The sequence below is a fragment of the Hoplias malabaricus genome, chromosome 8 (assembly GCF_029633855.1).
Source record: "Hoplias malabaricus isolate fHopMal1 chromosome 8, fHopMal1.hap1, whole genome shotgun sequence".
Classification (NCBI taxonomy): domain Eukaryota; kingdom Metazoa; phylum Chordata; class Actinopteri; order Characiformes; family Erythrinidae; genus Hoplias; species Hoplias malabaricus.
Window position 1 is genome coordinate 29,516,176 of NC_089807.1, and position 23,002 is coordinate 29,539,177.

Here is a 23,002-nt window from a genome sequence, read left to right on the forward strand (position 1 = left end):
CAGTACTCATGTAAAGATATCATAACTATTGTCTAAGCAGTTAAATTCACTACATAGAGAGCAGGAAATTATTTGAGATTCAGCCTTAGTTTAAGTTTACCAGACATTTAGCGATGTGGAGACGTTCCATACCAGGAAAAGCAGGCAGCTGTTGAGTGGTGCAAAAAACCATTTGAATGGTGCATTGCCATCAAGGTTTAAACTTATTTCTTCCCCATAGGTGATGTGGTGAGATATCGCTGCTTTCCTGGGTTCACCTTGATCGGCAATGATGAGCTCACCTGCAAACTTAACTCCCACCTGCAGTTTGAGGGTCCTCCCCCAGTGTGCGAAGGTAAATGATTGCATGGGGTTCCAAGTCAGGAAATTAAATCACAGATAACAGAGATACCTGCTGAGGTGATAACTTTACACATGGTAAACAAAACAAAAAAAAGAAAACTGGAGAACAGACAAGCAGGAGGATGGAAAAAGGTCAGAGATCATCAGTCAATGAAAAGTGGAATGGAACGCCTGTGCAAAGCTTTGCTAATGACTGTATTCACAGCAACAGGCCAGAAATAGTTTCAGGGAGCCATGCAAGACTGGAGATATTTTACATTGTTGTTTGCAACAAGTTCAAAAGTATCCAGACTACACTAATCTGTACACTCACTATTTAAGATCCACCCGTGGCACTCACATGGTACTTGCAGGTTGTATGATCTCCATTCGACTGAGCAAGCATTACCAATTGGAAGGAACTCTGTGGAGAAGCTGCATAGAGCCTAAAGTCACCACCCCAAGCCAGATGTCAGTTAGAGGGCTATTAATTCACTGTGTGGTTTGCTAATGAAATTTGTGCTTCAGAAAATTACTCCGCTGATTTATCAATGTGTGTTAGTATATTACTGAAATGTAGATATTTACTAAAATTATTAAATCTTCTCAAAATCTAACTGATTTATTTGCCTCTAAAGTGCTGTCCTGCTAATGAGTAAATCTGGCCCTGAAAGCTTATTACAACCTGGCTTAAAATAAACAAAACCAAAATGTGGGATTTTTGCAGCAAAAGTGAGCTCTTGCTGCTCACTGAAATTTAGGGTATATGTTTTGAAGCATAGACAATCTCATCATCTTGTGCAAAATGTGAAATCCTATAATGAATGCATTTTTGCATGCTTTCAGATGTTATTCATTTTAATTAGTTAAAAGTGATGTCAACAGACATATTGAAGGCACATGCATTCTGTCATCCGGTGAAGTCAGGAATTTGAGAAAAAAAAAAAAACAATAAGCCTATTTGCTGATTGTTGCTATGTCAACACCTGAGAAAAATGTGTTTTCAAAAATTAAGTGGGGGCCAATGAAATAACAGTGCATTTACGCCGTCCAAAACTAATGCATGGTGTGTACAAACCTTCAGTGTAGAACAGAAATTGCTGTCCATGGTCCTGGAATGTCTCTTGTCTTTCTTAAGCAATAACATACTGTCATGTCCTGCACTGTCTGCCCCTGGACACTGTTTTTTTTTTTTTTTGTTTTTGTTTTTTTTTTGTATTGTTTTTGTTTTTCTTTTGTTTTCATTTAGTTTTTTGCTCCACCCTTGCTCTGCCCTTTGCCCAATAATTTCAATGTTCTGCACCTTGGAGTATTGGTCACCATGGTTACCAGTTGTTCCCAGGTGATTTTTTTTGTCATTCTGCCTTGTAATTTGACAGAGTGTTTGTGTATGTGTGTTTGTGTTAGTGTGTGTGTGTGTGTGTAAAGTTAATCTTTAGTTCCAGGCTGGTGTTGTTTTTAGTTTATTGAATTTTGTTTTGTATATTTACGTTTTCCTTGCTTTTCTGTAGCCTAGTCTTCGTCCTTTATGTCTATCCTTTATTTTTGGTTTGTTTCAGTATGAAAAATAAAGATTCAAAGCAATGACATCCACACCTTGCTTCCAATCCTCCCATATTACACATACAGTAATCAGTTCTAGCAAACTATTTCTTTTTTGCTCATATTCATACATATTGTATTCAACTGGGAAAACATGCAAGTTTCATTTTTAAGACTGAGCATCCTCCTGTGTGACTTTCTTCTGCTGTCTGTCGGTCTTGTAACCTAAATGTAACAGGTATTGTACATTGTATGTGTGAAAGTATCAGATGTGTTGGATTCCTGTTATTATGTCTGCAGTCAAAGCTTCTAAAAACACTTAATGCCTTTTGGGCCCATATCATAAGAGTAATGCAGCATATAAAGCACAAAGCTGCTAATGTGTTCTCCAGAGGTTTCAGTAGTAAATCTGTACAGTTTGATGTGCCTGCAGTTGTTCTACGGTGCCACAAGGAAACAAGTTTTTTCACAGTTTTGTTTTCACCCTCCCTCATGCCCACAAGGCACATAAAAATAAATAAATAAATAAATAAACTTTATTTTCACTCAGGACTCTCTTCAGGTGCACACAGAGGAAGCAAGTGTGTGATACATGTTCGCACAAAGTTTCAAACCTCACTCAGGAGGCTCTGCTTAAGTGCATCCAACACAAAGTCTAGACTCCTTTGAGTTCTTTGAGTGCATTGGAAGACAGAACAATTCTTTTCATATCCCTATAATGGTGTCCCTCCTCCTTCTCTCACAGCTCAATGTCCTGCCAACGAGGAGCGCTCAATGTCCTCTGGGGTCATCCTGAGTCCAGGCTTTCCCAAAAATTACCCCAACTCTCAGACCTGTTCCTGGATCATCAAAGTGCTGCCCTCCTTCACCATTTCCATTTACGTGGAGATGTTCCAAAGTGAGAAGCAGTTTGACGAGCTGGAGATATTTGATGGTAAACAGGGAATTTCTGGTACAGTAATTTTTGATAAATATTATTGATGTGGTTCATAACTTACTTTACAGGAGAAAGAAAACAAAATGCAAGAGTATCTGGAGTTTTAGAAATGCATAAAACTTTACACAGCTAAAGAAATAATTGAACGTTTGTACTTGATCATTACAGAACAAAAATGTAGTTCTATATTAGTTCCCATCATAACATTAAAGCATCAGTAGGTAGTATTTTCAACGTAGTATTCCACGTTCAATATAATTGTGATGCTTCACTGACATGTAATAGGGTAAATAGAGCCTCTGTCGTTGCTACTCCAGACTCAGCACTTCATAAACTGCATTGTGTACCTTTTGGAAGAGTGTAGGAGAGAACCCCACCTTCCCCCTCTCCCTTGATTTTAGGACAGTGCTGTAAAAGTGAATTACACTCTGCAACTGTAGGAGGAGCCCAGGAACAAAAATGGCAAATCATACCTATTGTTCCTTTACAAGTAACTTATCTTAAATATCATCTGTAATCCTAATATCACAGAGATATCTTTCTCCATTATAAATCTGCCCCTGATATCATGCAGCCTTAGTTAACATTTCTCCTGACCTTTTGCTTCAGCCAAACTCCCTCGGTATTCTGTCTTACTGTAGAGTAAGTCTTGCTTAAAATATTCAACTCTTTGGTTGTACATGCCTTCTTTCATTTCCCAGGACCATCTGGACAGAGCCCTTTGCTTGTGGCACTTAGCGGAAACCACTCCACGCAGCTGAACTTCACGAGCAAGACAAACCAGCTTTATCTGCGCTGGTCAACTGACCACGCCACTAACAAGCGGGGCTTCAAAATCCGCTACACAGGTTAGTGCCCCGTGCCTGTATTTTGAAATGTGAAGACGTAGGTTTCAGAGGCAGGATGTCTCACCGCTTTGTTAGAATGCAGAGACACAGTTACCGTTTGTTGCATAACAGAGCGAACGGTCTCCAGTTGGTCAGCTAAGGGAATGTGAGATACCAGCAATGGACAACATATTTTGGTTTTCTGCCTTTAGTGTCAGGCTGGATTACTTCCTAAGCTTGTGGCCTACGAGGCTCTTGCTTTGGATCCAATTTGGGTCAAAAAAGAGCAAGGAAGTCAGCTTTTTCTAAGCTAGCCCTCATTAGACTAGAACCAGACATTTTCATACCTTGGGGGAGCCGTTGCATGGGTCTGACATAATAGAGGTCAAAGATTCAGTAATGAATTTCGCCCAGTAGCCGTCCAAGTCCCATGCCTCCAACCCACATTTCCACCAATGGCCAAACTAGATATATTGTACACAAAGGCCCAGCGGTGATGATTATTCTCTATCACTCTCCTTTTCCTCCCTTCTGTCAGTTTGTCATGCCTACACACATACATATTCATTCTTTCACGCTTCCCTGTATTACTGTGTCTGTTCGATTCCATGCCCTGATTTTATATCTGTTTATTTCCACATTTTCCCCAGACATTTATAGTTATGTCATGTGGCAGGTGTTCTCATCCAGAGCAACTTTAGGAGCGCTCCTAGTGCAGCATTAGGTTTCCTGTTCACTGATATAGCATAGTGTTCCTGTCTAAGCTGGGCATTGAGTCCTAGTGTGCCATGATAAAGGTAGTGGAATTACCCACTTCATTGTAAACCTGCTACAAGAAAGAAACCGAGAGCAGCATGTGAATCTTACCCTAGGAAGCCTCTCTTCTCAATTGGAAACTCAGGAAGGGCTCTTAGCAGCGGCACAGTTTGTAAACACTTAGAACAATGAAGAAGTGGTGAGTAGAGAGCTGTAACATACCTCTGTCTCATTTTATCTTTTGCAAAATGGCACTGGGAGGCTTGGTCCTTTCCGCAGGGCTTTTCTTTTCCGTTCCTTAAACACTCCATTGGGTTTTCATTAAACTAAATTGGAAAGCTCTCTTGCATGGGAATTTTCTTTCTTTTTTTTTTTTTTTTTTTTAAATATATGAGGTTTAGACACTCTCCGCCAACACTGAGCAAACGTCTTCAGTTCAGTTAGTGTGATGCTGCACTTGATTTTATTTGTCTGAAGTGAGATTAGCTCTAAACTCCCCAGAGCGTGTGCTCTAGCATTGAGATGAATCAGCTTGTATGGTTTTGAAAAGAGTTCCCTCATCTTAACTAAGTTGTTTTGCTCGATTGTCATTGTGTATTGATGAATCAGAGTTTAAGAAAGCGTGATTTGTGTTAGTGCCATCCTTATTTATTCATTTTATCTTATTATTTTATGGTTTTATTGTGTGTTATTGTGTTTTTGCATATTGTAGTGTGTGTTGTGTTTAGTTTGTGTAGTTTGTTTACTTTTTCTTTATTTTATTCCCAAATAATAATAGTAATAATAATATACTCTCATTAAAGTGAGTCCCATCTCACTTTATTTTGATACTGTATGTCCTTGTAATAAGAGAATTCAGCTAGTTTATAGATGATGTTTTTTATACAATTCTGAGGATGTTTCCTCACAGTTTACTAAGTGAGAAACAAAGTGTCTCAGTCTGTTGTGCTAGGCATTCTCTCTGCACACTGCAGGAAAAAAGGCATTTATCTGAACTGAAAGTTTATAGAAAATAAAGAGATCTCCAAACATTGAAAAGCATAAACTGAGATGTGGATATTCCTGCTCCATTGGTGGATAATATTGATTTATTTTTGCTGTAGAAAAAAATGACTCAAAATTTGAATGCTAACTGCATGAAAGTGAACACAGGGCGAAAGTGCTACAAAACAAAACAACTCACAAACAATGTTCTGTGATAACTCAAACACTTAATAAATACTACAGCCACATACGAACATTTTTTCCACCTCAAACATACCGTTCCATCTGAACGTAAAACAAACAAGTAATCTGTGTTTCCCCACAGTGTTGGACGTTCCTTTTAACGCGCACCCTTTGTGGATCTTAAGTATACTCACAGTTAGTATTGCCACAGTTTTTCCCTGGACTGAACCATTCTTCCTAGCAATGGTTCATTCGTGCTCCAGTCATGCCCCTTAGCAATGATTTACACCTGCGCCTACTCCAGGACTTATTGACTCTACTATATTTAGACCCCTTTGTTTGAGTCCTATATTTCACTTCAGTTCTGAACATTGCCTTTCTTATTTAGATTCTCTGATGCTAACCTTTGATTTATTCCTTTGTTTTGTTTTTGGATTTGCATGCATTACTTCTGATGGCCTGATTCTTGCCCCCTGACTGCTTTGATGACGGCTATATGCTTGACCCCAATAAATCTTGCATCCTGTCTCACCTTCATCACACGTGTAATCTCCTTAGAAAACCATGGATATTTTTGTTTGTTGTTAAAAATATACTGCCATTATGAAATGTATAGCACAGCCATACAATACTTTTCAAAAGGCAGAGACCGCACTTTTGCCTATAATTACTATTCTGAAGCCATTAAGTTTGTTATTTATTTTTCAGGAGATGTTTGTGAACAGATTAGATACATTCATTCACTTAAATGGAAAGTCAAAGGAAATTTGTCTCGTATGTTCTTAAGTAACACTTTCTTTTATCATATTAATGGCTTTTTTCGCCTGCCAATGGGTTTGTTTGTTTGGTTGTTTATTGTTTTATTCATTTGGTTGATAAAGTAATATGTACATTCCATACAATTCTGATTGGCTGTCCTCATTCAACACTACAACTGCATTAGCTTCTTATGCAGTTATGGTCATTTTTTCACAGTGTGACTGTATGTGTATACCTTATCCATGTCTTCTGTTTTGGTGTCTTATTAGTTATAATTCAGGCTGTGTCAGCTCTGTCGTGATTTCAGTATTATTAAAGTGTGTTAGACATAAAGCATGTTATTGTAGATACCGCTAGCTGTTATTATTCATGTAATTAAACAATTACACCTCCTGCAGTTTCAGTTCTCTCTCTTTCCCTTTGTCACAATGCAATCATCATCATCAAGTTCAGTCTGCAAGACCAATAATGCCTTCCTTTAAAAAAAAAACAAAAACACAATACCACATTGCCCCCTAGGCATCTTGTAATGTAGTGCAATGGCTGTGCATACTCTATATATAGAGTCTAAATTTGTAGGAACATTTCATTAAGAGCTTGATTGTATTCAACTGCAAAAACAGTACAAGAGTGATCTCCAACTCATCCCAGAGATATTAGATCACACTCCAGAGACTGCTGTTCCACTCCAGTAACACTCTAGTCCATGCTTGGTGCATGGTGCCCTCATTAGGCTAATTATTAGAAAATATACAAGCTGGGTGTTGAAATTCAAATTTGAACATAGTGTGAACCTTGAAGTAAATGCTTCAACTAATTCCAGAAAAGGGGCAAAAAACCTTTGGACATTTAATGTATCTTATGAAATTTACTGAGCATTGAAAAGCATTTTAGATGAAGCCACAGGTTATTTACCATTGCATTCCTAGATATCAATTCAGTTGTGATGGTTTTATACAGTATTCCTCGTTTCCCTTTTCTCTACAGCGGCCTATTGCAGTGTGAACCATGCCCCCAGGAATGGAGGAGTGATCAACAGAACGAGAGAGCGAGCAGGCAGCAGGATCCAGTACTACTGTAATGCAGGTTACAGGCTAGTGGGGCAGCGCAATGCCACCTGCAGACTTCATCCCAACGGCCTGTACCAGTGGGACACTCCAACGCCACTTTGTCAAGGTAACACACTCACTTTAAATATAGAAAAACTGTTGCATATGATATTCATCAACTTGTTACCCTAAATATATACGTAGTGAATTAATTCCAGAATTTTAAAATCTTCAGAGAGAGTGAATGTAAGCAGAGTAGCTGTGAGTAAACTAGTAGTGTAGTTTAACTGTTGCTGGTGTCGACCGAGGGGGCAAATCCTTATTGCCACTGCTTGGGTAGCGATTTGGTAGCTGATATCAGCCCAGGGAGCACATTCTCATTACCGCTGCTAAGCAGTTGGCTGTGGGCTGGTGCTGGTGCTGCCACTGGCTGCTGTTTGTGTCGGCGGGTAGGGGGAAGCACGTACTCGCTGCCGCTGACTGTGCCTAGTGGCCTGTTGATGGTGACCAGGGGGTCTGTCGCTAGCTACCAGCTTACTAAAACTGCTAGGATATAAAGTGACTGTCAATTTTGGGAGCCCATATTAATACTGGTTCTGTGCTGCTCATTGGCAGCTATGTAATTTTACCACTATTTGCTGTTTTATATTTTCCATATTATTGTGTTCTTGTTTATCTCTTTTGATGTTATTTGTTTGTGTCTGTACTCCCCTATTAAGCACTTTAGGTTCTTGAAAAGCACTTTATAAATAGAATACATTATTATTACTAGTATTATTACTATTATTATTATTATTATTATTATTATTATTATTATTATTATTATTATTATTTCCTTTTTTCTTCAGGGATTTATTTTGCACACACAAACAGGAGCAACTGCACATGTCAACATGCTCAGTGCCAGTTTCTGGCCAGAAGTATGTATAGGTTGAAAACCCCCTCTATTTGGCTCTGGAACTGTAGAACTGCATTTCAATAACTTTGAGCTGGAGTGGAGTTTATGATCTGAAATTAATTATCCAATATCATTATATGAGCTCTTGTGGCTGACTGCTATAAAATATTCACTGATGAATTCAGATATCTTGGGTAAAGCATTTCCAGAAGAATAGACACAGTTACTACAGCAAAATGGGGTGGGGGCACCAATTAGTACCCATTATATCAGAAGATGTATAGGATGAGCATGTGTCCACAAGCCTTTGGCCGTATCTTCGATGTCAGCAACTGCCCATAAAGTGAATTTAGACTCAGCATGTTTCCTGTTCTTTTGGGGAAATGATTGCAATGGATTGTATGATAGGCAATTACTCCACATATGTGGCTGATAGAGCTTAGGTTGAAAAACAATTGGACAATCCTTCATTAACCTGATTAGAAGCAATATCTGGACACTTCTGAACACACCATGTGACCGTATCTGTCACCCAGGACATGCAGATTCCATTACATCCTTGCAGTGAGTAGCACTGCAGAAGAGCACCAGCGTCCTTTCGCCCTGATGTCGTTGGAGCATTCAGTCACAGCGGGACAGAACCGTAATCGAATGTGTTTGATGTGTCTCGACCTCCTTTAATTTCATTGTTCATGCTTCCATACTCTCCTCATTGGATGGCTAATTTTATCCCTCGCTCGGCGTGCCACTGAGTGCCCCCTCCCTTCCCCTCACTCTCCACCTCCTCCTGGCCTGTGCTGCTTTGCTCCTTTAACCATCCTCACACTGTCAACATGGAGAGAAACCACTCTGTACGTTCATTAGTGAGCAAAGTTAGCTGAGAAAAGGGACAGAGCATTAGCATAAATGTGGTGTTGTGGGAATTTATATGGGGCTAATTGTTTCAGTGTGCTGTTATCCGTGCCTGCTTCTTCGAGGAGGTTTACGTGAGACAATGACCTGTTTTGGAGAGATCAGAGAGAGGAAATTTGGCTTATTTTGAAGAGCATGTGCACACATACTTTCCCGCTCCAATCGCCTCCCTCTCTCACACAGATGATTTTCTGGCTACATGGATTTATAATGGTAGCGTTGATCCTCACTATTATCTAGTTTGGTTCTGACATGGTTTGTAATCCATACTGAGTCTGAAGACGCTTATTATCATCAATCAACATGCAATCATGCACTGGCATGTTTGCGAGGAAATGTCATCTTTTGTTAGCAACTGGTGTGATTTCCACAGCTCTCCGCTGGCAATCTGCAAACAGGCTTATGCAATCTCATGCTTAATCCCAAGCTTTTAGGCTGTTAAGATGGTGCACCCAGGCTTCACTGTTTAGGATGATCTCCCACCAAAAACATCTAAACCTCTGAAAAAAAAATAAAATATAGCCCACCGACGTTTCAAACAAGGAGTCTCATTATGGGTAATCATGAAGAGCTGGATGACATCTCACCAAGGACTGGAGGTTATAGCATTAGTATTCTCCCCACATCTGTGGAAGCAAGTGGAACAGCCCTGGCTCTGCCCCATCTGCAGGACCAAGGCAGCCAGAATGAGAGCTAATTAAGGCCAATCATTTCTTTAAATGGTGGGAACAATCCAAGCAGCCAGCTCTAGAGGTCAGCTCAGGGCACTTCAGGGCTTACAGCATGCTTTTTTTTTACACCCTCTCTATAGTGACCGGCCCCTGATCTGTTCTGACACAAAAGCACTTTAATTGGTCCCATTGCTTTTCCCCGAGTGAAGGAAACATCTGTTTGCTTGCATGTGTCTTTAATTTTTATTACAGGTCCAGCCATGCTCCCAATTTAACTCCTATTAAGCAGAGGCACTGCTAAAGTGGCTCACACAGGGCTTTGTACGCCTTGCTTTTTGTAATGGAGATAATCAGAGGTGCTACTTTTGTATTCACAGTTTGATACAAACTGGATGTTACTGTGATTAAACCAGAAATTTTTTAAGGTGTTGAAAGTGGGCATTTTTCTAACTGAAGGACACTGGCACAAGTGCTTAGTTACTGGTAAATACTCAGATGATTAGCAAAAACATATCTTCACTGTCTGAACAGAGCCTTGTATGTCCTTTATATATATATATATATATATATATATATATATATATATATATATATATATATATATATATATAAATATATTTTTTTATATATATATTTTGATGCCATTTGAAAATACTAGGACCATTTTAAGTTGTGTCCAAAAGCCATCATGATTTGACCAATATAGGTGCATAATTATCTGTAATAAATAATTGGAGCACTTTCATTGAAATTACATTTCCTTCTCTTAAAAATCTAAAAAAATATATATTTGGGTCCAACACCAAAGCTATGGATTTTAAGAAATACTTAAAATTAGAATAATGCTAGTTATGTCATAGCTATCCAGGTCCAAGTCCCACACTCAGCGATACTGGCCAATGCATGCATAAAATAGTTTGATGGTTTAAACTTAGCTAGTAAAATGGGACCATAAACAATTTGGAGAAGGATGGAGAATATAACAAAAAAACAAAACCCTTGTTAAGTGGAATAGGCGTGGTGCTCGATAGAGTGTGTGCCACAAACATTCGCTTAATGTAACAAATACAAACAAACATGAATTAAATGTATCGCCACATCAGCAGCTCTTTAGATTTTAATGCATGAATGTTAATATGTAGATAAACTTAGATTAAAAAAAAAAATATATATATATATATATATATATATATATATATATATATATATATATATATATATATATATTGTAGCTTACAGCTAACCCATGGACTAACATTAACTTTGGCTGTGTAACTATTAGTTGTTTGGTGTTATCACGCCTTCGTCCTGTCTAGTCTGTTGTCCCCGGTCATGTGCTCCTTTTAGCACATGGCTATGTTTTGTTTATTTCCTTGTCTCCGCCCTCGTCCCGCCTTTGTTCCGCCTCCTCGTCCGTGTCATGTGTTAACCCGTCCTCCTCGTTATCTGTCCAGGTGTATCTCGTTTGTGTCAGTATTTAAGCCCTCTTGTTTATCGTCCTGTTTGTCGTACATTTCTCCTTTGTCCTTAGTCGTATTATTTAGTTTGTCTGTCTGTCTCTGCAGTTTGACTATAGTTGTTTCAAATCCAGTTGTTTCGTTTCCTTTCATCGTATCGTTCCCCAGTCTAGTCTGTTTATGTGTTAGTTTCGTTTCATTTCGTGTTTTGTTGTATCAACTGTCGCCGGTCGTTGTTTTGTTATTGCTTTCGTTATAATTAAACGTTTTCTGTGTTTTAGCAAGTGCGTCTGTCTCCGTCAGTCCGCCCGTGATCCGTGACAGGTGTCTTTAATTATATAGCTCTACAGTCTGCTGTCATTCATAAGCTGTCAACCACACTATTCTGTATTCAACCTTGGTCAGTTTGTGTTGTAGACTATTTCTAGTTCTTAAAGGAAGTTTGGCCCACTTGGCAGCCATCTTCATGATCTCTCTTGGCAGTCAATTACAGTCTTACTAGACCTGGTTCTTGTCTTTAATATGAGGAAAGTCTTATATCCCAAACACATTACATCATATTACTAATAATACTAATATTTTTATAATGTCAAGTAAAATCTGACAAAATTAAAAGTTTTTATAGCATTTTGCTTCAATACATTATTCTACTTGTTTTGGGTACCACACATGTACATGTCTCTACAATACGGGAAGGTTTTCCATTCTTGGTGATTTACCAGTAAGCTGTTTAGCTGATTTCTTGAAGGGCAATGGTTTTATTCATAAATGGACTTCAAATTTTGTTTTCCAGATACCTGTCTCCTTTCTTATAAATATCTCTGACTATTCTCACCTCAGTCTTGATTCTGACATTTAAGGATATATACTTGGAAATAACAAATATTAAAAAATTATTTAGCTGTGCAACTCATAATAATCATTTAGAATCACTACTAATAATGGCCTTTGTTTCTGCAGCTATCTCATGTGGTGTTCCGGAAAATCTGGCCAATGGCTCCTTCTACGGCCTGCAGTACACAGTGGGCAGTAAGGTCCAATACCAGTGTGACGAAGGCTACCAGCTGGAGAACACTGCTCTGCTGTCTGCTGTGTGCCTGGAGGACGGCACTTGGAGCAACACAGCCCACCCTCCACGCTGTTTACGTGAGCCCTTCCCTCCTGCCTTTTCATTATCACACCCAAAACATGTTTGAATATCTGCTGCTTTAAGTGAGCCTTTTGCAGCTAGCAGCCTATGTTCACTTCTATCCTTTCTCTGAGAATGATGTAGGGCAGGTAATTGGCCAAATGAACGATAATGACTTGATTTTTTTTCTCACGGTTTGGCTCTCAAACAAGACAAATGCTATGATGTGGCATATCCTCTCTCTCCCTGTTTTGTTCTGACCTGAATTACACAGTGGCCCCTGAAGCAGTCCAGGGCTAATATACACCTGTGGTGCCTTCAGCATAATGGCTGTACATTATGCGTCCCCAGGTCAGCATCCGAGAGATGGTCATTACATTCAATGATCGTAGGAAACAAGATACAACATTTGTGTTCTTTAGACCCATGGAGAGGTATTCGCATAGTGTCAATAAGTGCATTTTCTGTATTGCTACCAGTTTTATGAATATGTTGCTATTTTTAAAGCTGTGTTTTTTTGTCTAATCAATTTCTAATAATGTCTTTTTGTGAAGATGGGTACTTCTACCTTTTAGTATTTTCTTCACTTCAAGTGGTGCACAATCAAATCACTGTAGGCAAATGTGGAATCTTTTTTTTTTATGAGCTACCAGATAATATTAATTCACAGATCAGAATGTGGTACTGAAAATGCTTAACTCTTTTGTAGAATGCTGCATCCAGTAGCCACGCGAGCTTTCTGCCCCTTATACTCTTGTGTGCAAAGTTTGGGCAAACCCTGAGCAATTGAATTCTTTGTAATATTTTTTACTTAAATCCAGAGCATGCACATCTGTACAATTTAATCCAAATTTACAGTTGTTTTTGTTTGCTGAATATGGCATATTGGGACTAAATTAAATGATACATGGCCTTGGTGGAAGGTGTCACATATTTTATTTTTCATAAATACATTTTATTACATTCCCAATAAAATTAACAAAATGCATACTTTGACTGTTGTTTTTCAAAGGAAACACAATGTTTCATTTCTTATATTGTGCATGGGTGTTGTTGCAAACAAAATAACACATTTACAATTCTGTTGTTTCGCGTGTTTTGATATAATTTTAAAATACATACTGACCATTACATTGTGGTCCAATTTCATGTTTCTGCCAAATAGAAATTAGATATAAAAATAGAAATTATACATTTTTTAAAACACCCATATTTACACTAAGATGTTTGGGTGTTTTTATACCACTGTAAATGTACTGTTTTGTAATGAGGTATTTGTCCAGCAGCAAAAAAATATATATTTTAATTTTTGTAATGATTTACTGTTAAGTTCAGTAAAGCTGTCCTTTGACCTCAGCATCTATACCACTAGAAGCTGGCATGCTGGGGTTAATCCATCTTAGTAGAACAATGAATGCTGTGATGCTACACCTCCATCTCAAATAAATTGCAAGTGAATGTCTGAATTGAATTCTGTGGCTGGAAAGGAATCTTAAGATAGCTGAATAGATTGTACATCAGCTGCTGAAGGAGAAGGAGGTGGTCTTAAGTTATTTTATCTGACCCAGGCCTGCTTACTTCACTTCACATGGTCTTTTTTTTTTTCTTTTTTTTTTTCATTAATGCTTTCTTGGCTTTGTGTCCCACAGCGGTTCATTGCCCCAACATCGAGAGCATGCTCTCAGAGCACATGGTGTGGCGTCTAATCTCCGGCTCGCTCAACGAGCTAGGGGCTCAGATAATGCTAAGCTGCACTCCAGGCTACTACCTGGGGGGCCGGAGGACTATCAAGTGCTTAGCTAACGGAACCTGGGGAGGACAAGAGGAGAAGTCCACCTGCAAGAGTAAGCCTGCCCTCACAAACACCACATGGGGTGCTCTAATATATATATATATATATATATATATATATATATATATATATATATATATATATATATATATATATATGCACAAAAATATTTTTTATAATACCTTGTTATTCAATATATGGACAAAGGTACTGGGACACACCTCATAATCAAACTGACCACCTACCTGTGCAGTCTGCCTTTACAAGCATTTGTGAAAGAGTGGATCCTAAAGAGGTTACTGAATTTGAATGTGGTGCTGTTAGAGGTCGCCACTGTTGCAACTAATCAGATCATGAAATTTCTTTCTTCCTAGATATTCCATGATCTTCTGTCAGTGGTATTATTGAAAGTGGAAACATTTAGGAACCACAGCAACTCAGCCACAAAGTGGCAGACCATGTAAAGTTACAGAGAGAGGTCACCAATTGCTGAGGTGCACAGTTTGTAAATTGACCATACTCAATAAGTGCAGTTCCAAACCTCCTCTGGCATTAAGTATCAGCATGGAAATGGTGTGCTAGGAGCTTCATGGCATATGTTTTAATGGCCAAACAGCTGCATGCAAACCTTACGTCACCAAGCACAATACCGAGCGTCAGATGGAGTGGAGTACAAAAAAATAAATCCCAAAGACGGATATGAAATTTTATTGTGTGTATTTAGAGATTTTTAGAGAATATAAGTGAGAGTGTTCTGGATCACGAGCTGTACTCATACTGTGCTTCACAGTACTTCTATTGTTCCCGCAGCTTAGTGCTGTTCAGGAAGTTTATATTGCTCTAGACCATGCCTAGCACTGAGCATAATGTCCTTAGGCTTTTGTGTGTTTGATCAAGAGCATTCCATTTAATTTCATTCATTTTTGCAAAGTGGTTTGTGTGTACAATTAAGCATAGATATGTTCATAATGGGTGCACTTTTAAGTAGCTGAAGTCACTCATTATAAGACCTGTAATTTATAAATATCTGACATTGTAGGCTAGTCTAGTATTTCTCAAGGACATTTAATTCCTGAAAATATATATAAAAACAAGCAGGCTTCACCCAACACACACACACACACACACACACACACACACAAAGCACACAAAGTAACCTTCCACAATAAGAGAAATCCATTTTAAAGCCATACAAAAAAGGAAACACCATGTTGTTGGACTAATTTGCCGGTAAAGCACTTGATGTTTTTAAGACTAGATTTCATTTGGGCTAATTACAGAGCGTCGTCCAGTGTGTCTTTATGAATCTAATTCATTAGGATGGTTAATATGTCAGAAATCCTGCCCCTCTCTATACCATACCCACTTTATTTCTGTCTTGATCCGAGCCTAATCCCCTGGATTTGGTGTGCGGGCGTAAGATGGAGGCCTGCGCCACCCAGGCTAGCTCTAGCAACCACACTCCTGTTTCCTCCTCTCAGGAATTCTGGGTAAACAGCACTCTGATGATTAAGCCATCAGCTGGAACAGGCCTTATCTAATTAGGGGTCAGGGAGTGGATGTAAATATTCTAATCAGAGAAAGCTTTGGTGTTTGTAATGTGTTTACCCACTCTGATGAGTCTGACGGGGAAAGTATTCCATATCAGTGAGCTTGTGGACATCATTTTGATCAAGATGAGCCAGTGTTTTCCCTCTTTTAATGTTTGACTAAAGTATGTTGGAGTGGCTAGCAATGTCTGAGTTCAAGGAAGGTTTGGAATAAGGATTAGGTTTATTGTGGTGTTGAGCTCTACAAACCACTGCTCAGTTCAGCTGGAGTTCACATGGACGGGAGCTGCTGATTCACCTGGGTTAAAACGTGCTTTGACTGCAGAGCACATGCTTACAGAGTTACTACTTTTTCTCTAATGAATTGAACTGAGAGAGCATTACTTGTCTTGGCCATCCTAACAAAACTGCATCACCAGCCTTGGTGCTAATTACACTTAATGGCAGGGCAAAAGATCAGAGATAATGGTGGATTTGCCACTTTCAAGATGTAAAAAATGCTCTAACCCTTCCCTCATGCCCCTTTATTCTCCATGAAAGCAGTAGTCAAGGGGCTAGAATAGCATTTAAAGTCAGTTATTATTATTCTTTCTTTAAGGACTATCATCACATTGAAGAGACATAAAGTATACTTTATGTTTAAACTTACATACCATTACAAACCTTTTAACATCTCATATTTCACCTTAAACTGGAGAGTTTTCTGAAGATTCAAAGATCATCTATTTTCCCACTACTTTGCTTCAAAGTCAGCCACATATGTGGACTTGGCAGTTCCTAGGTCTTTAACATTTTAACCTTCTCAATATTAAAAGTGATATCTTCTTGGGTTTTTGAAAGGTGTTGTCTTTCTTGTGCCATTTATAGTTATCTCTTGCGGGGAGCTGCCATCACCTCCCAATGGGAAAAAGATGGGCACCCTCACCACCTTTGGTGCCACAGCCATCTTCATGTGCAACACGGGCTACACCCTAGTGGGCTCTCATGTGAGAGAGTGTCAGGCTAACGGCCTCTGGAGCGGAGTGGACACTAAATGTCTGGGTAAGGGCTCCAACTTCAAATCTTTGTTTGTCTTTGATATTTTCTGAGTCAGGAACTTTATCAAATGTTGGGTTTGCTATTCAAGGTGCAGTATTTGGATAACATTTGGATTTTATGTGCTCAGATATTTACTGTGTTTGCATCACAGTTTGAACATGGCATCATGTTTGAACAGGTCTGAGTACAGCAGCTCATATTTGTGATTGTGTACTGCAACTATACAACACTAGGGCCTTACCTTTGGGCATATATTGTTCTCTGCCATGCATGTATTTATATTATATATAAATATAATATATTGTATTTATATACTGTATATAACATATATAATTATAAACAATATTTATATAATATAATTATATAACTTAATTTGTATTATATAATCCAATGGGGGCGGCACGGTGGCGCAGCAGGTAGTGTCGCAGTCACACAGCTCCAGGGGCCTGGAGGTTGTGGGTTCAATTCCCGCTCCGGGTGACTGTCTGTGAGGAGTTGGTGTGTTCTCCCCGTGTCCGCGTGGGTTTCCTCCGGGTGCTCCGGTTTCCTCCCACAGTCCAAAAACACACGTTGCAGGTGGATTGGCGATTCGAAAATGTCCGTAGGTGTGAGTGAATGTGTTGCCCTGTGAAGGACTGGCGTCCCCTCCAGGGTGTATTCCCGCCTTGCGCCCAATGATTCCAGGTAGGCTCTGGACCCCCCGCGACCCTAAATTGGATAAGCGGTTACAGATAATGGATGGATGGATATAATCCAATGTTAACAAACAAAATGTATATTTACTTTGTTTATATTTTGAGTTCTGATCAACATCAAATGGTGTAATGATTAGTTTAAATGTTAGCTTTAAAATGATCAAATTTTACAGGGTTTTCATGTGCTTCTGTTACTCCCCGCCCTTCACTGACACAAACTGAGCTCTTTAGCCTGCTAGGACTTGTGTTACTTTATAATGTTTGTAAGTCTATGTTCGTATAAAGTGGCCTGTCATACTTTCGGAGACTAATTGAATATCCATTATTACCTATTATGAATATGCAAATATTAAAATTAACCAGAATACATATTGTTAGTTTAGAGTGCCTTAAGAAAACCTTTAATCACAAACATTTTAGCTCAGAATTTAAACTGAATATTATACTTTTCAAAAGTATAATGGGTGTGTGTTATTTGTTGGATTAATGTGCAGTTCAATAGAAATTGTTTAATGGATTCATTTTCCTTTAAAAAAGAGTATTTGATTAACTGGCTTAGCTGTTATTTAACAATTTGTATGGTAAAGAGAATATTCACCGGAGTTGGATATTAATGAGGTTTACCGACAGAGAGGAAACTCATATCAGCAGGATTTCTTGAATTAGTGAATGTAAATTCTGCCATTACACACTGTAATGCATCTGTTGCGCTGATTACTCTCATTCTGATCAGCACTCCCACAGGATCCCCCTGAGCAGCTACTGTTTTGGTTGGTGGTTTATTCTCAGTGCTACTGTGACAGTGGCATGTTGGTTGTGTCTTAGTGTGTTGTGCTGGTATGAGTGGATCATACACAGCAGTGGTGCTGGAAATTTTAAACACCTCAGGGCTACTGTTGGACTCAGAATTGTCCACCAGCCAAAAGCAGCTCTGTGGGTATCACTGTTGACCACTGGTGAAGTACAGTGCAGCAACAGACGAGCTACTGTCTCTGACTTACATCTACAAGGCGGTAAAAGGAATGTGTGTCTACCAAAAAAGAACAAAAACCCAAAATTAACACAATGAGTAAGAAGTCAAGTACTGAATTAAAGAATAGGGAAAAAAATGGGGGCTAACAAAGTATGCAGAGCGATAGATAATATAAAGTCTGTAAATGTAGACTTAGGAATTGCACCTGTATTTTCAGTGCATATTATTAGAAAGCAATTTTTTATGGAGGGTGCATTTTAAAATATAAATAAATAAATAAAATAAAGGGCCCTCTGCCTTGCAAATAATACCATACTTCACACATTTTATCAGTATCCATATCTTTAAACGAAACAATTTGTGTGTGCTTTAAACAGTAGTTAACTGTTAAATCTTGATTTGTATTAAACCATCTTCACGCCAATGTAGACACTGAGTTTTCAAATTTCACTAGTTGCTTTATTTTATCAAAACCTTTTTGCATTTTATTACTGCAGTTAATGTGAAAATGTCTTAAAAAAATGTGCCCAGACTTTTGAGGGGCAATGTAACTACAAAATCAATCCTTTTGAGAGTCAGTGGCAATATGCGAAGAGTTTGACGCAAATAATATAGGCCTTTGCAAACAGCAGATTGTGGTTTTTGAGTGGTTTATTATTAGACGGCTGTATATGACAAAGCAGACTCTAATGCACCTTCTGCAGTAATAATCCACCATCTCTTCTTCAGCTCCACTGTGCCACAAGGGGCTACAGGCACAGAGCAGAGGCACCGAAATGGAAGGCTGTTAGAAGCGCACAATACCTGACCCTTAGCCACATTGCCCACTGCTTGACCAAACAGCACCAATGGCCTTTCATCAAAATGTCAGCCACTGACCGCCACCCAACAGAAGCAGTGACCGCTGTTTCGCTCGCTCTCATGCTGCTTAACCTGGCTCTCGGTCGCCATTTCAAAACACATCTCAAAACCTGCAGACAGCTCATAATCATACTGCAGTCGAATGTTTGTGCACCCCCATCCAACAGCATATGAAAATAAGTGAACGGATACCTATACAGGGCACAGATATTAAAGTTTAGATATCATAACCACACAGCACATCTCCAGTAGGATTACAATTCTCTGTTTATTTACTGAATTACAAACAAAAACCTATATTTTCTCTTGCATTTCTGTCTCATTGTCTTGCGATAAGTTAAACTCAGCAAATAAACAACATTTGTGCACCAAAAGGTGTTAAGCATGTGCAAGATGCAGAGGATGGGCCATCTTCTTTTTTATTTGAAAATCAAGAAAAATATTTTGAAAATTCATCATAGCTTTTTTTATTTTTATTGTGAATATTAATGCCCATTGTTTTATATCTGATTTATGGAATATTTACGATTTGGCTCATTGCATTTTTTGTTCTTCCCACTTCCTAATTGAGGATCACATCATTCAATTTTATCCATTGATTCTTCTTCATGTTTTGAAAAATCATTATGAAACACAGACTGACCCCGGTGTATCGGGGGCTCTGTACTAAACCTATTTTAATCATGACTGCCTCAGTGTGGGAACCCTTTCTTTGGGACATGAACTGGTACATGGGTTCTACACAGCAATTTGATTAATCTGAGGAAAGAAATTATAAAAAAAAAATCACTGTATAAATACAAAAATAACCTTTTCTACTCTTAGGTGGTAAAAATCATTGACTGCTTTTTTTAAGCATTTATATACCTCCAGATCTGGACTGTAATGCATGAAACATTTGAGAAAATAATATAGGCCTTTTAAACAAGGGTGTCCAGTCTTTTGTAATAATAGATTTCATCGTATTTTGTCACAGCCGGCCATTGTGACTCGCCAGATCCCATCACAAATGGCCACATCAGCGGCGATGGGTCTAGCTACAGAGACACGGTGGTCTACCAGTGTAATCTGGGATTTCGTCTCATTGGAACATCAGTGCGAATCTGCCAGCAGGACCACAGGTGGTCGGGCCAAGCACCTGTCTGTGTTCGTAAGTGTCTACTGGGTTTAAAAATAAGTTGTCTTCACTGCTTTCAAAAGAAGCTTTGCTGATTTTTCTTGAAATGTCTTCTGCATGCTTTTAGCATATGTCTTCGGAGCTTTACCTGCAGACTTTAAATGTGCTGTTTTATTCAGCTGACAATGTGATTAAATTGGAACAGAACATATATTTTGGACTGGCTTAATGAACAAACAAACAAAAAAAATAATAATTCAGATTATTCAATCATTGTGGAAAAAGACATTCAGTTTTGTACATACAGTATGTATCATTTTCATAGTATTAAAAGCATTAAATGATAATGGATGCTCTGGAGCATTGGGTTATAGAGTAAAGAACTATAACTGCATCAAACCTACAGCATAGGCAATGTGTCTTTGCAAACCCTATGCCATACTCAGATGATTGAGATTCAGATCTAGTGGTGTGGTGGTGCAATTGCAGAGTGACACCAACGCAGAAGCATAAATGCTCACAAATGAATAGGCTCAGTATTGAGGCAACACAAAAGAAAAAGAAATCAGTTAATAAAGTGATCTCTGTGTTCTCTGGCGTGATGAAGATCCCTTTATTTTTTTTTTTGGGGATGACTTGGAGTGGTGTTTATGATCTAGACATCCTGATTTTGTGGTTAAATGCCATCAGATTCTCACACATCTACTCATTTAAAAAAAAAATAGTTAAGGGTTTACAATGAAATGTGTCAATGGAAGTTTTCCTTTACAATTCTCACCATTAGACTGTAACCATTTGACTCCTCACCATATCCCATGATGTCCCATTATCGTGTCTTCTTTCACAGCCATTACCTGTGGTCATCCTGGAAACCCAGCCAATGGGCGGACGAACGGCAGTGAGTTTAATCTGAACGATGTGGTGAACTTCACATGCAACACGGGCTATGTCCTGCATGGCACAGCCAGGGCTCAGTGCCGAATGAACGTCCAATGGAGCAACCCCCTGCCCGTCTGCAAGGGTAAGAAGCTTTTACTCTAACAACTTCTTCTAAACCCTTGAGCGTTGTCGAGAAACTGCAGACAGACCTGAGCTGGAACATCATCTCATTAACCACAGTCACTTCTAAAGAGACAGTTTGACAGACACGATGCAAGGGCTTGGGTCTTAACCCAGGCCTGAGCAACATTCAAGATCAGACCCAAGCTAGAGTTGAATAGCAACAAGCAACTTTCTTTAGTGACAAATATGCTGGCTCTAAATTCAAAAGCATCCGCAACAGACGTTCCTACACGAAGTAGAACTCAACTGTCACAACAGTTAATTATAACAGAAAGGTGTGTGAGAAATTAACAATGGTCGTCAGATGGATTTGAGCCAAGACTCCAAACAGGGACATATCTACCTACCTGCTGGTTTGAGATATGCTCAGGCTGTGCCTAAGAAAACTGTTCAGAACAAATGCTACATGTAGCCAGGTACACTCGACAGGATGTGTAAAAGGAAACATCACCCAGGGACTGCTAAACCGAAGCATTGCCTGTAGGTTTTTTTCCTGTGAAATGTGTCTTACTTCTAAGATGAAAGGGTTGACGTTCGCATTTGGCACCAAGTGTGACTCTTTGGCACCGCCGCACAGATGCTCCACCCAGTGCGAAACACCCTGTTGCTGGAATCAGTCCAGACAAATGTGTGAATTTGAATGAAATGACTCCATTTGTCGTTGTCATTCCCATCAAAAAGGGGAAAAAAAAGAGAAAAAAGCCGACCCTCTTTGAAACTCATATATTTCCTCGTAATATTACGACTCTATTCTGAAAACTTTTAATCCCACAATATTCAGCCATTTCACTGGAATGGAGGCAGATATCATATATTAATATTAATCTGTCAGCTACAGTGAAAACTTTATTACTTTTTGTCCTACAGTGCCCATAAAATGTTGCTGCAGAAACCTCTCGCCGCTAATTATACATATTTTTCAAAAGATGCAGAGTTTTAATTTACGAGAAAAAAAGGCTCCACAATTGATCTCTAGTTCAGACTTGAGGCTCAAGACTCCTTTTCAAACACTCCCAGTGGGCTTTTCTTTTCAGAAAGGAACCTAAGAGCATGAAGTTTTACTTTTGTAAAAACATAGTCAGTGTTGGTTATCCCATGAGCATTAACAAGGTGCTGTATGTAAAATAGGTGCATTCCCTCTGTGGGGACCTATGTGACCTTTCTTGAACACACTGTCCCCTAAATTAATAAATTACCCATGAGAAAGTTGCTGCTTCCGTTGTTTCCTTTATATTCAGCGCAATTTCATTTTTAATTACAATCTCTTCAACATTTGATTTACATTAGTACTGCATGTTTCTGTTATTAAAAAGTTAATTTGCAAAAATGACCTATAATTGATGTTAGATGGAGGCAAATATATAATTAGGAGTCTTGCCATTACTGAGGCATGGTGTGTCTCTCCTGGTCTCCTGTGTGGAAACCACTACACCATTCTGACCACTCTAAATGAGTCTTATTCAAGTTGTATTTTGTCTCTGTACATTCA

General features: G+C 38.8%; 1 protein-coding gene across 1 annotated transcript in view; it reads left to right on the forward strand.

The window, feature by feature from the left end:
* The window catches only part of csmd1a (CUB and Sushi multiple domains 1a), a 603,150-nt gene that overhangs the window by 541,691 nt on the left and 38,457 nt on the right, over window positions 1-23,002 (forward strand). Inside the window, exons 46-54 of the mRNA XM_066678438.1 lie at window positions 221-334; window positions 2,609-2,797; window positions 3,502-3,648; window positions 7,297-7,485; window positions 12,257-12,442; window positions 14,075-14,269; window positions 16,635-16,808; window positions 20,311-20,484; window positions 21,299-21,472. Of these exons, the coding sequence (XP_066534535.1) occupies window positions 221-334; window positions 2,609-2,797; window positions 3,502-3,648; window positions 7,297-7,485; window positions 12,257-12,442; window positions 14,075-14,269; window positions 16,635-16,808; window positions 20,311-20,484; window positions 21,299-21,472 (1,542 nt within the window). The remainder of the gene's footprint in view (window positions 1-220; window positions 335-2,608; window positions 2,798-3,501; window positions 3,649-7,296; window positions 7,486-12,256; window positions 12,443-14,074; window positions 14,270-16,634; window positions 16,809-20,310; window positions 20,485-21,298; window positions 21,473-23,002) is intronic.